General features: G+C 44.9%; 1 protein-coding gene across 1 annotated transcript in view; it reads left to right on the forward strand.

Moving 5' to 3' along the window:
- LOC307030887 (B-cell lymphoma/leukemia 11A-like) overlaps positions 1 to 14,158 on the forward strand; it is a 35,567-nt gene that overhangs the window by 1,166 nt on the left and 20,243 nt on the right. The window contains exon 2 of the mRNA XM_079667518.1: positions 1,643 to 2,026. Coding sequence (XP_079523644.1) covers positions 1,643 to 2,026 — 384 coding nt within the window. The remainder of the gene's footprint in view (positions 1 to 1,642; positions 2,027 to 14,158) is intronic.

Raw genomic sequence — 14,158 nt, forward strand, 5'->3', positions numbered from 1 at the left:
AACGAGACGTCTCCAAAAATATTTAAAGTTAAGTGGAGATCAGGAGCTCCTGTGTTCATTTTCTCCCTTATTATTTTTGTCGTAAATGTGTATCTGCATGCTGTTTTCCCATTTCGATGGAAACCAATTATGCTCTCGCAACATGCATGCCTTCATTTGAGGGGGGTAATTGTCAAAAGGTTTGCCAGTGGGGGGCGCAATGTGATTGTAGTCCTGTGTACAGTCCACTATGAACTTGAACTTGATCCACTTTATCCCTGTGATGCTGCTTGACCAAGCACATGCAGAGCATCGTTTTAGCAGAAATAAGTGCTTTTTATATTTTATATAGCTTGTAATTCTCGTGTGTGTTGTAGGTGGAACCTAAATTATATTAGAAGGGGATGCACGCAAACAGTGTTTAAAGCCCAGCAGTTGTGTTTCTATTAAAACAAATCTACAAATGAACACAGATATATAGAATTGTATCAAGCCTTTATAATTTATATTTGAAGCTCTAACCCATATCGTTTGAGTTCTTCATTTTTGCGTACAAATATATATTTTTTTAAAACAAAACACTTGAGACAACATTTACATAATCTTGTTTTTTGGCAATGTTGCGCTGTGACAAAGCAAAGGAATACTTTATTATATATCTAACCCTAACCCATTAAGTGAAAATGACAATGAAAGAAAAAATCCCTAAAATGAAACTATTACTCAGCTGTTATAACACGGAGCCATTCAAATCTAAAATGGCAAAACAAGTAGGCCTAATCATTTTCCTGATAGTGAAACAGACCCACTCCAGTGGGACACCTAAACTGCTTTAAATTCAAGTCAAATGTCTGCAAAACATGATTATATTTATAGTTTTCAAAGTTATTCACATCACTCTGGCGTTGCATCAAAATGAGATGATTTGGTTTGAAGAAAATCTTTCCACTTCACCCAGCCTCACACACCCGGGCCTATATTTCCGTGGCATAAGCTGGTTAAGATAAGCCTGAGTAAAAAGGGGCAAACATTCGCTCATCTTTAATGCAGCCAAACATACAGGTAACAGGGCCTATCCTGCGTAGTCCCTCGCCACCTTCTCGTCTGACCCGACACGGAATTAAAGGTTGAATTAGGCGGCGAGAATTCATCACATCTTATCTCAACATCCCAGTCGGGGCGCCCAATGTCCTTTACCGTGTGGCTAGATTACTTCTTTTAAAATGCTCTCTTTTCTCTCTTCTCTCTCTCTGCCGGTACTTCAGGGACCTACTCCACATCCAACCCCTCAATGTCTAACCTTGGTTCACGAGATCCCAGCACTTTTAACGAAATGGGGTCCAATCATCTTGAACTCAAATTAGAATCTATTTTTTGATTCTCAGAGGTGTTAGGTTCATTAAAAACGCGAGATTGGCAGCACAATAAAGAGGGTCAAGCAACTTAATCGTTTGGCTGCTGCCTGCGAGCTGAACATGTCAGTCCTTATCGAAGTACTGCTGTCTTTCTTCTTCTCTAATACTTTTACACAACCTGACCTGATTCCTGTAGATGTCTTAAGACATTATAGCAATGTACTATTTGTTTGCCTCTCCTGACACATGTGTTTACCAGCTCTCTCTGAACCATATCTCACAGTGTTCTCTTTTATTTCTCCGTGCAGCTGAGCCACTGTCAGGTGTTTTACTGGAGGAAGACTCTCAGAACTCCCCCAGGCTGGGTTTGGGTCAGGGTGAGCCCCTTAAAGGGGACCAGGACCTGCTGACCTGCGGCCAGTGCCACTCCCGCTTCCCCCTGGCTGACATCCTGCTGTTCATCGAACACAAACGGAGGCAGTGCCACGGGAGCCTCTGTATGGACAAACCTCTGGACAGGCCTCCCTCCTCCCCCCTCGCATCACCCCTTTCCACGTCCTCCTTGCACTCGCGCACCCACCATCAGCACCCACGGAGGGCGCGTCCCCACGTGGGTGTGGCATCGCCCCGGGACGAGGATTGTTTATCTGCACCCTTGCAAGGAATAATCCCAAAGCAGGAGAATATCACAGGTAAACACAGTGTGCGCTTAACATGGCTGGCATCAAACAAGAAATGTCTAATGGTGTGGGATTGGTCACACTCCCTAAAGTTCATAAAGAGTTTATTTCAAAAGGGAACAACTGCTTTCTCTGATTCCCTTTGGTGTTTTCTTTGCGTCTGGTAGTAGGGCTGCATCCCATCTGCATAACCAGAGTGTGAAATATCTGCCGCTGCACTAAAGAGCTGTGAATCTCCTTCAGCTGCGCGTGAACCCACATGAACAGCAGCCCAAGCTGAAAATGATTGTGAGAAACATTTAGCACATAGTGAAAAAGACACACACAGACAAAGAAACAGATTAGGGAAGAGAGGGAGAGAGAAAAAAAAGATTTCTCTTGGTGTGTTTCTGCCTCACAGATGTGCTCAGATCCCTGGGCCTCCACGCTCTCTCATGTGGCGGTGAGAGATGTATCTCTATCCCTCCCTGGCTTATTACACCGCCATATCTCCCGTTCCCTCAAATATGCGTGGCTCAGTCCGTTGCTAAAATTAAAAAGAGATAGAAAGGAATGTAATTACGCCGAAGTGTCAAGGAAGAAGCGTTTATTTGAGGAACCCCGCAGCCACTAATTGTCAGTATTTTTCTTGATTTGAGTAATTAAGGACTTCTTAAGGCGGCTGGTCGGTTTGTTGTTTGTCCACCGGGGCTGAATGACGCTGTAGAGAAAACATGAGGCCCTGTGCAAACAAGCGTGGATCCCTTATGACCGGCCTTACAGAGAGGAGTTTGATTTCACACCACCCTTTTCAAGTGTTTATTCATTTCTTTTTAACAGAGGCGATATCGTGTGTCAGATTTGGGATTTATTGTCTGTGCAGATTTAATTTAAAACCAATTGAGGCTATATGCAAGGAGGGCAGCACTCAATAATGTGCACTACTGTACTGTATCAGTCTGTTCTGAAGCTTTGTAAAGGGACCACTGTTATCTGTTGTTGGGCCTCTCACACACAGAATGACCACTGTTCATTAGTGTGCAGTTTGTTAAACATCTGCCTGCCCTGCGTATGAGCACACACACACACACACCACACACACACACACACACACACACACACACACACACACACACACACACACACACACACACACACACACACACACACACACACACACACACACACACACACACACACACACACACACACACACACACACACACACACAGATATGCCCGCGCATACGCAAACACACACAAACACACACACACACGTACATATCCAAAATGCCTCTTGGCCATGTCAGCTGTTTGAACATGCTTTTCTTTGCTGATTTAGATCATCATGCAGCGGAGTTCACATAATATCATAAGGTCACTAGCATTGTGAGCACAGCTTTATTTATAGGCTTTATGTCTCTTTAGGATTGGCTGCGTGCCGTAATGAATGGATTCATTTGGGTGGACGTGGAGTGAGGCCGTGTCCTGTTGGGACATCTCACCTGACTGGGTTATTGTAACACACATTTCCTCGTTTAAAACATTAGACAAAGAAAACATGAGAGAAAGCAAGATTAAGATGATTCTTATTTTCTAAGATTCTGAATCGATTCACAATTTCCAAAAATCTACTTTTTACCTATTTAGATATTGCTACTGTAATCTTTCACAACAACCATTAGTGTGCGATTTTTCAAAGAATCAACACAAAATACCAGTTTTATAGTTTACCGTTTACATTTTTTTTTATTTCTAAGTTTCTTTACATGACGGTATGAATTGAGAAAATCCCAAAACCTTTTAGTAAAAGTTTTTATTTTTGTTACCTTTTGTCTTCGTTTCCTTAGGTGAACACACCTTTTTAAATAAAAATAAAAACCTCATAATACTATAAACAGTTTACTTTCCATAGGTTGTCTTTTTTCAGTTAATCTACTAAATCAAGAATTTAGAATGAGAATCAAAATTGAACACAGAGTGTAAAGGAAAAAGGTTAAACCTGCAACATATTTGGCTAAAAAAGACCATAGAGCTACACTTCAGGATGTACCTCACATCAGGCACATAAACATAAACTCCAGCCCCCCCCCCCACCTCTGCGTTCTGTGTCACAGATTGATGGATATAGACTGGCAGTGCCAGCGCACCACCCCATGCTCCATATGCTAGCTGCCATGTTCTCTCACCCTGCTCAGTCAGACGCTGACACTGAGATGAGGCATCTGAACACATACTGTCCCTGCACACACTGGCTTCATGTCCAGTTTATTCCAGGCCAGTGTATTATATGTTCCACCCTTAAAGATTTACTGTATCCCGCTGCACTGCATATACACTCAAATGAATGTGACCCTTCCACTCCCCCACCCTCCTCCTGAAATGTCATTTGGCTCAGATTGATTTCTGTGTGGACAGCAGCGTACACAGACAAGGGCCTTGGCCAGGTTTAGGATTGCTAACTATGATTATTTGATTGATCTTCTGGTCCTTAAAATGTCATGAAATAGGATAAAATGTAAATCCAAGTTTCTCAAAATCCTTGTTTGGTCAGTCCAAAATGTATTGATATTCAGTTAAAATGACAGAAAAAGCAGGATTTTTTTATATTTGTGAGCTATTTTTGCATAAAAGATAACTTTCATTAATTACTTTCAATCGATTAATGGGTTATCTAAATGGATGCAATTCATTTTCTGTTCTGGCGTTATTGATTGGTCTACTAATGGTCTCAGTTAGTGAAGAAGCTGCTGGACTAAAGGGGTTGACATCCAGTATGGCTGTACTCAAGAAGTGTTGGCGGTCTGGGGGTTGGGGGGTGGGGGTTGTCTGTAATACTCCCAGAGCTGGAGATGAGGACGTGCCTCTCGGTCTCCGTCTTTGGGACAGCTGAGGTCGTCTGGGAGTCTCATTGCTGCAGCTGGGGCTGGGGTCTGCTGTCTGGAGCGGTGGGCCGTTAGGAGAGGGCAGAGCCGCCTGCGTGCCATCATTTGCATGATAAACAATTTAAGATATGCATAGGGACACCATCGCTTGTCTCCAGATTATGGATGGCCCAGAAAAAGAGCAGATGACGGTTTCTCACACAAACTACGTGACTGCGGTGTGGTGTAAAAGTGGATTTATGTCACGGGATATAATCACTATTAAGAAGGCGTTCTGGTGGAGTGGATTCATAGTTTTTATTTACATTCATTATCCCACTCACTGAACTGCTATCAGTGCAATGAATGATTGTTTGCTCTTCTTGAGTAATTGGAGCAAGATGCCTCTCATTGTTATGATTTAAGATGCATTGTGTAGACTTTATCATGTCCCTAATTATAACTTTTTCACATTTTCTTGTCTTTACTTTCCACATTCTCGTTTTGCTACATTACTCTGTGCTGTATATAAACATGCCAGCATTAGCACCCCTTGCATTGTCGCCAGTGTAGCCATGTGTGTTAATGAGGCCATTGTATTCACTCAAATCGACCACTATCTCACACTTCTGTCTCCTTTCCAGCACGCTGCCTCTATTGTAACCTGGACTCTGAATCAATACTGAGTTAATTATGGCAGCCACCTATTCTGCCTTTTTTCTCTACGAGGAGGAAAACATTGGAACAGCCCGAGCGGCATTTCTCGTAACACCTCAGTGTGGCTGTTCTGCGTCTTCATGCAGCAGCTTGTCTGTCCTGTTTGTCCCTGTGTGTTGTGGAGACAAAGGTATTTAGCAGGCTCTGCGTTGGCACCGTGCCACCTTTCTCCAACCCCCCTCTCCATTCCCTCATAAGCACACACATGTACTCACTGGGTATCTGTCAGGCAGAACTGGGGGGCTGGGCAGACCATGGGGAGTGTGTGTGTGCGTGTGTGTGTGTGTGTGTGTGTGTGTGTGTGTGTGTGTGTGTGTGTGTGTGTGTGTGTGTGTGAGAGTGGTGGGGGGGGGGGGCTACTTGGTAGTGATATCTTTTTCCAGTGTGTGCTTTGTGAGTCCACATGTGGTGTGTGCGCCTTTGTTTCGGTGATCACTTTAATTGATACTGAAAAGGCCCAGATGCATGCTATTGTAATTATTGGACACTGGCTAATATTATCAGCATCCATTGTCTGTGAAAAGCTGACTCTAATTTGATCCTACAGTAGCTCAGGGCTCAGATAAAAATCAGTGACTATTTTTAGATTCCACTAAGTTTTAATGAAGGTGAACAGGAATGCTTTTTAAGGATGAATTTTTCACTTTTTGTATTCCGAACGCCGGGCTTTTAACACCCACAAATGTTTGTCGGCGAAGTCTTTGTTGTTGGATTCAGTGTTAGTGGCTGCATTGGAGTGAAGTCTAGTGGATGTTTACATGTCGAGTGTTAAAGTAATGTATGTGCATATGTGTGCACGTGTTCCAGTGTGGTTTTGACCACTTAAACTGTTTATAGCTTTCCGTGTGTGTGTGTACGAAGGAGTGTGTGTCGCGCTGTTTGTTAAAGCTTTACTACTCTGGGCGTGCAGGCTGAACATGAAAGGGTCTTTGACTTGGCAAGCCTCGCCTGAGGACACCCCTCTGTGGACCATGCCAGGCCAGACTTGGCACAGAGCGCAGGGCCTGAGGGACGGGCTGGGCCTAAATATGTGTGTGTGTGTGTGTGTGTGTGTGTGTGTGTGTGTGTGTGTGTGTGTGTGTGTGTGTGTGTGTGTGTGTGTGTGCGTGTGTGCGTGCGTGCGTGCGCACGTGTGTGTGTGTGTGTCTGTGTGTGTGTGTGTGTGTGTGTGTGTGTGTGTGTTTGTGTGTGTGTGTGAGAGAGGGAGGTAGAAGGAGGTGTGTTAAAGCAATGTTTTGTGGGTTTAGGAAGCAAGACTTATGGTGAGGTGGCTGCTATGTGTGTGACTGACAGTGGGAGTGTATGTGTGTGTGTACTTAAGGGTAGGTATGTGTGTGTGCTGTCCTCAGGGCTCCTGGCTCGGGCTTCCTGTGTCTCTGTTTGTCTTCTAACAACCCCGGTACCACAGCCTCAGGCCATTCAGGTGGAGGCTAGTGCAAGTATGCAATACACACACAAACATCCACACAAAAAGAGGCAAATGCATGCACCTGAACACACACACACACACACACACACACACACACACACACACACACACACACACACACACACACACACACACACACACACACACACACACACACACACACACACACACACACACACACACACACACACACACACACGTCCGCTTTTTGGATACAACAATGCCCCCAATACAGTGTGCACCCCCTCCTGTGAACCTATGTTTTGTCTGTAATAAATGTGTTGTGGCAGAGGCCCATGATGTGTTGTGAGTTGATGAGATCTGTCAGAAACATATGATACTTATTTCAGCCCCCTCCCCTCCGTTTCCCCCCTGTCTCTGTCTCTTCTTTCCTTTTCTGTATCTCTCCCTCTCCGTCTCACTCAAACTCTCTCCCCCCTCGCATCGTTCCAGTAGTTTGTCTCGAGGGATTGTAAACTTTTGGCAACATTAGCGTGTCTGCACCTTCCAACTTCCACTCATTCTCACTCTCACAGATTTGGCTGCAGAGCAAGACACACAAACACATACATGTTCTGCTTCCCTCAATCCCCTTTACCTACTGTCAAACGAAGCCATACAACAGAAACAACCTTGTTTGTCCAAGACAGCATCACGCAGGATGAAAAAATCATCCTCAGAAATAAGCGTGTCTTGCCGCTGTCTTGTCAATAGCGTGGCAGGCAGTCACATCGCAGGGTCGGGGGTCACCTGACAGCGTCAGGGCCTGTCACGCCAGCCGCCGGCTTCACCACCTGCAGGTTAATGACTTTATTTTTAGATAGAACAGAAACAGAGAAGAAAAAGTGTATGTGATAACAGCTGTAGCTCAGGAAGTGAAAAAAGGACAGAAGTGGTATTTTAGAAGTAGGCAGGTTAGAACGGGGTTAGAACTGGAACAGATTTGAACAAGGTCAGTTTTCTTCTTTTCTAAAAAATCTCCCTTTTTTTACTCAAGGCCTCACTGACTGAAACTTGTTCAGATTTGATTATTTTCTGCAATGGAGGGTCTGTATGTCAGAGTCACAAATTTGATGATTTTCCACCTGACAAAATCAAAAAAGACTTACAACTTTTCTTGGACTTCACCACGAATGACTTGTGACTTAACTTGGACTTTTAACTTGAAAATGCTTTCCCCAGAGCCCAAAGATTCAAAAAAGTTTTCATTCAAATGTGTCATCACCCCAGATCCACTTTGTTTGAACAAGTCTCACAGTATGCAGGTCCAGGAGAGAACAATTAAGAACTATGTCGTGCACCAATGACACCAATGATAAGTTTGATCAAGTACAAAAACCATGCAGTGTTAAACAAAATAAGAGTTCGCAAAAAGTGCCGGGGAATGAGGGAATAGCTCATTATGACTTGTTTAGCACATGAAAATCAGAGTTAGGGACTTTGGACTTGGTCCCACATCTGCTCTATCGTATTATCACCTTCTGCACTGAACAGCTCAGTTCAACCTGTTCCTATTGTGGCTGTAGCATTTAAAGCTGTGGTGCTGAAGGACCTTTGCTTTGTCTTTTTCACACCCATGGTGATAATGCTGAGGCCATGGGACTGTGACGAGGGCCTCGCGTTGGTCTGAACCCACTGATCCTGGTCACTATCTGTCTCTATAATGTTTCTTCCACTCCTATCTGTCCCGCTTCAGGTCCCGGCGCTGGGCTCGGCCTGTCACAATGTGCGTGTCTTTGTGGGTGTGAGTGTGTTTGTACCTTTTGTGTGTGGATGGGCGGTCGTCTACAGCTGTGTCTCGCCTGCCTTATCTCCACCGGAGAGATACAGGACAGAGAGGGCCCCTGTGTGTGACGTTACACTTGTGAAAACTCACAGCCCTCTCTTTGTGTGTGTGCGAAAGTCTTTGAGTGCTTTAGCGTGTCCATGTGCATGCAAACCATGTCTACCGCTGCACTTTTTCATGAATGTATACTAATCGCTCGCTGTATTCCTCGAGGGGTTTGTGTTCAAAAAGCTCATCGCCTCCTAATAGCTCAAGTTACATTTGATCTTAGATTCAAATCCCAAGTCTTTTAAACGATGATCAGAAGATAGGGGTCCTCATTCATTTTTTAAGAGAGTGTTAATTTAGTTATTAGAATCACTTTAGGCTATATGGTGGGTGTTTGTGTGCTGCAGTTTGCTTTGCACAAAGGCATGCAGGCACGAGTTGGCACACCAATGAGATCGACACATCATCACTTATGCACAGATGCACCCACACACACAAATGCACATACTCACACCTCCACTCCATCCATCCCCCCACACCAAACTGACCCCCAACCCTCATCGCACACATCCACACACATGCACACATATTCATAAATGCACACTCCTGTCCCAGGCACCCTTTACTTTCGCAGGCTGAATCTCCCTGATAACATGCTGGCGCCCTCATTTAAATTTGAAGCGCTTCTTTAATCTTCAAAGGCCTGATTGCTTTATGAATATGCATGAACTGAGCTGACTCTCAGTTCATTACCTTGTTGTAAATTCTAATGACCATTAGGGCCCTGCACGGTAATTGCCAATTGTTTTGCATTTTTGATTAGCCCATTACCGGAGCGCATTCTGAACATGTCTGCCCTGCCTGCCTGCCAGGCTACGGCAAGAAGCGGAGGGAGGGAGGGAGAGAGGGAAAATGGGGAGTGCGTGGAAGGTAGTGTGCGGCGTAGTGAAACAGGCAGCGTCATTTTGGATGCCCGGCTCAAAATGTTAGTTTTGTTTAGGGAGGAAAGCAGGGTGAGCTCGAGGGGGATGAAAGACACAATGTGATAAATGCAGAACTGGATGTTTCCCAAACAAGCTCTGTGCGGCTTGTTTCTGCTGAGCTTGAGTGCAAGAGCGTGTACCTGGATGCATTTATGTCAGCATGTGTATTTGTTGACGGTCCGCCTGACTGTGTGTACATGTCCAAGTTTGCGTGCTGTTCCGTGAGTTTGATGGGGCGGGGGGGGGGGGGGGGGGTGTATGCTGGGAGCGGGGGGAGGTTCTGTTAGTGCATCCCAATGCACGCCGTGCCTGGAACTTATGAAAGATTGATGGCTCCTAGCAGAATGGCATCGCTACAACTTGATAACATCTAATGGATAATTTAGCGCTCTAAAACCAGCAGGCCGGTTCCCCCCCTCTCTAGCAGGCTGGAGAGGACAGCAGCTGTTGGGCTTTTGGGGCTGCTGTGTGTCGGAGAGAGACATGAGGACAAGCTGGAAAAAAAATGGAGTGAAAGAGGGGCAGAAAATGCGTGCGAGTGTTAGTCTCCCTCCCAGGCTTTGAGGGAGATTTTGGTGTCACGATTGTCAGCCAGGAAACTCGCTGGCCCCTTAACTACATGTACCTTAACTTGTAAATATTCCTGAAATAGGCCAAGTCAGCGCTGGGTGGGAAAAGGAGCCGCAGTCCACCAGCAGTTTGCCTGCGCTGGACGTAGCATGACTTCTGGAACTCTTCCAGCATGGGTGGAAACAAAGCAACAACAACACATTTTTTTAATTAGACTTTATTTAACTATTTAAGAGCAAAATGAATAATGAATGCCAAATGTTACATCGTTAGCCCCAACAGGAACCATGGCATTGCACTTAAGAACATGTTAACTCCGCCAGGGCTGCTATGTTCGGTTAAAAGATCTCCCAACTATTTTGATAATTGATTAATTGCAGCAAATGTTGTTATCAGTCTCTCAAATAGGAGTTTTGGTAACGTATTAAACTGAATATCTTTCAATATAATTTAAAATAAAAAAACACTTCATGTACCCTGAAAGATATAAAGCGGCTAGACAGACGTATAGTGAATCTGCAATCTTCATGAAGGTATATGTTTTTATGAGGATGCATTACTTTTAGCTGTCTATGCATAACCAAACTAGAAACGGATTATAACTTAAAATCTCTATCATTCAGTCAGCCTGTGTGACAATTCACAATGATTTCCCCGAGTGATGTCTGTATTTCCCTACTTGCTGCCCCCCGTAATGAGCAGAAAATAATGCATGGGATACCATCACTTGGGAAAAGCCCTGCCACAGAATATTTCCATTCAGCCGACCTGTGCTTAAGTGCCCAAAAAAGGCTACCTAGATAAAATTGAATCCATAAATGTTGCAGGATAGGAAAGCTTTTCCCTCTTCCCATTCTCAGTTTCTGCCTCTCTTCCCCCCTCTTGTGTACCATTCATAATCTCTGTAGTGTTTGCACACAGCTCCTAGCCCTACTGTCCGTCAGTCTCTTATTCCCAGACTATTAAGCTGTTGACAGTTTGCTAAATCGTCCCGCAGTTTGACTTCAGGGGGATCGGAGAGGGGTCAGCGGAGTCCGTCTCCGAGGTGTGGAGAGAAAGTGGCCCACGCGTGCGCGCTGCTCCGCGCTCCGTGGCATGCCTTCATGTCATGAGTTTGTCTCGTTTTAACAGGAGAGGGGAGGGATGCACTGGCAGGGGAGGGGTTGTCTTTCCCCAAGTCTTGGTGGGGGCTATTTACACGATGGGGAAATTGTCCAGCTTTGGGATCAACTAGAGCAAATAGCTAGTCAGAGTTAGCGGCCTGCTGGCTGTATGTCCAGCCTGTGTATGTTCACACACACACAAAGATTGAGGGAGAGACGTAGCAGCAGAGCCCACTATGGCCAAAGGAGTCTCAGGCAGACAGCATGATAGATGGCTTTGTTAAAGGGTCCCAGGGTGTCCCCTGAACTTGAAGCACTCTGTTTATCTTGAATAGGAGAAGCCCAGAGTGTTGGGGGCAGTGAGGAGGAGGAGGAGGAGGAGGAGGAGGAGGAGGAGGAGGAGGAGGAGAGGGAGAAAGGGAATGATATAGCTTTCAGGGAGAAAGGGAGTGGAGGAGGAGGAGGGAGAGTGAGGGCCTGTATCTGGGCAGGCCTGGCTGGGGGTTGGGGAGGTTAAGGGGGGGTCGTGAGCAGGCTGGAGGGACACAGAGGAGGGGATGGGGGGGAGGGGCAGCTCTCCTAGTAGCTGTCCATTAACAGATGAACTTGGCAATGGTCCAGGCCTCAAAGGTCTTGGGAGACACACACATGCACACACAGACACACACATGGATGCACACTTCCCTGGTACCTGCTGACTGGGGATGGAATGCCACCACGGTTTCTTTTTTGTCCGGAGACGAAAGAGGACACGTCTCCGCTTCACCTATGTCAGAACCGGTTAAGACCGGTAAGCCAGCCAGGCCGAAGAGGCAGACGGACAGGCCTTGTCGCCCGGCCCTCCTCTCGCTCTTTCTCTCACTCTATTTAGCTCGCCTCCTCTCGTCCTCCTCGGTTTTCCAGGCTTTAGAGGAGGAAACAGAGAGAACCTCTAACCTGAGGGCACAGGACAATGCAGAGGAGAGAAAAAAGAAGGGAGGGAGCGTGGGAACAAAGTGAGAGACGAACGGATCTGCTCGTAAACAGGGTGGGAAGAGGAGGGGAGAGTGTTTGGTTGTTGTTGGTGCGCTCCTCTTGATGGGGCAACATGAGCTAAAGGCCGTCGCTGCTATTGTGTACAGAAAACATTACAGCAAACATGAGAGTGCTGAAAACTAGGGTGGAGAATTCGATATAGAAGATGTTCATAATGGGCCGTTGTGTCGTGTGGGCGACAAATCTTCTATTCGTCTCAGCGTTACATGAGTAGAATATGCCTGTGGATCATATATGTACACATGTGACAGTAATGGAGATCGTGTCTGTGAATGTGTTTGTTTCTGTGTATGCCATAAAATATGGACGCGGATCCTCTCCTAATTACGACTGGGATGTGTCCCTTGAGTTTTGAGAGCAGGCTGTTCGCCATTCCACTTCAAATGCTTTCAGCTCACGCACAAACCCCGCCTCGACATGGCAGATCAGAAAGCTCTGTCACATCTGAGGAACACGAGGAAACCGAGAGTTCATCTCCGCGGGACTGTAGAAATTCCTAATTTGAGTCCCAGTTCAGGCTATATCATCATTATCATCTTGAATAAATTGTGTCCTGTCGCGATGGAGTTGATGTTTAGAGTTTTTGACACATGGTTATAGCATTAATTAAAAGATAGAGAATGCGAACACCGCTAAAGCAGAAGTGAACATAAACTGCTGAGGTGAAAAAAGGGATTTGTTAGAAAGTTTGAATCTTTTGTTGAAGGCAATGATGAGGTTTATGTAAGAAAAGGAGTGGATTAGGTGTCGGTTTCCCAGCCAGCCTCGCAGGTGTCTCCATTTTGTTCTTTCTGTCCTCGCTCAGGGCCTTGTGGTCTTTGAGTATGATAAATGTACACTACACAAAAAAGAAAAATTGATTCATCTAGCATCAAGTCACAAAATCATATCATTAATTTCCCCTTGATTCTTTGACGTATGGTTTACATTAAAGAATGCACACGTGTGATGAATGTATAAATGAAGGGTTGGCTTTAAAAAAAGGTGTTAAATATCAAAAAGTTGCCTTGAATGCTTTTTCAGATTTCAATGCTTATTCACATATTCTTGGATCAGATATCTCCTAAACTAGACAAGGAAATACACATATTCTCCCCAAGTGGTATTATTGTTAGCGCCGCTGTGACACAAACACAGTATCGCTCAGTACGTACAACTCAGTCACTCTGGTTGTTAAGTCCACCTTTTATTTTAGAAAGTAACTTACATTGAAAACAAAAGCACTATCCTTATTCTGTTTTGGTTGCGCAATGCTTAACACTTTCTTTATGCTTTAAATTGTGCCTTTATTTTCTCAGGAGATTGGTTCGGGCTAGTGGAAGAGATCATGGAGAACCATTCCAAACACAGATGGTGACATTTAACTATAGCCATCGCACTGTCAAAGCAATAAACAAAGTGTATTGATATTCCTCAAACTAAGGTATTACCCCAAAAAAATACTTTTGGTGTCCTAAAAAAAACAAAAAAAACACAACCTTTTGAATAAATGGATTTACAAACCTGTCAAAATCAAATAATCAGCTGATGTCTTGAGGGCCCCCTTACACATGTGATGTTGATTTAAAGGACAGTTGTGATGCATCTTGTGTCATCTTGATTGAGCGAGTTTTTATGTATAAATTCATCACATGCATGCTGCGGGGCAAAACATGGATAATGCATGTTTGTGTGTCTGTGCGTGCATGTGT

This window comes from Notothenia rossii (genome assembly GCF_949606895.1).
Source record: "Notothenia rossii genome assembly, chromosome: 1".
In the NCBI taxonomy this organism is placed as follows: domain Eukaryota; kingdom Metazoa; phylum Chordata; class Actinopteri; order Perciformes; family Nototheniidae; genus Notothenia; species Notothenia rossii.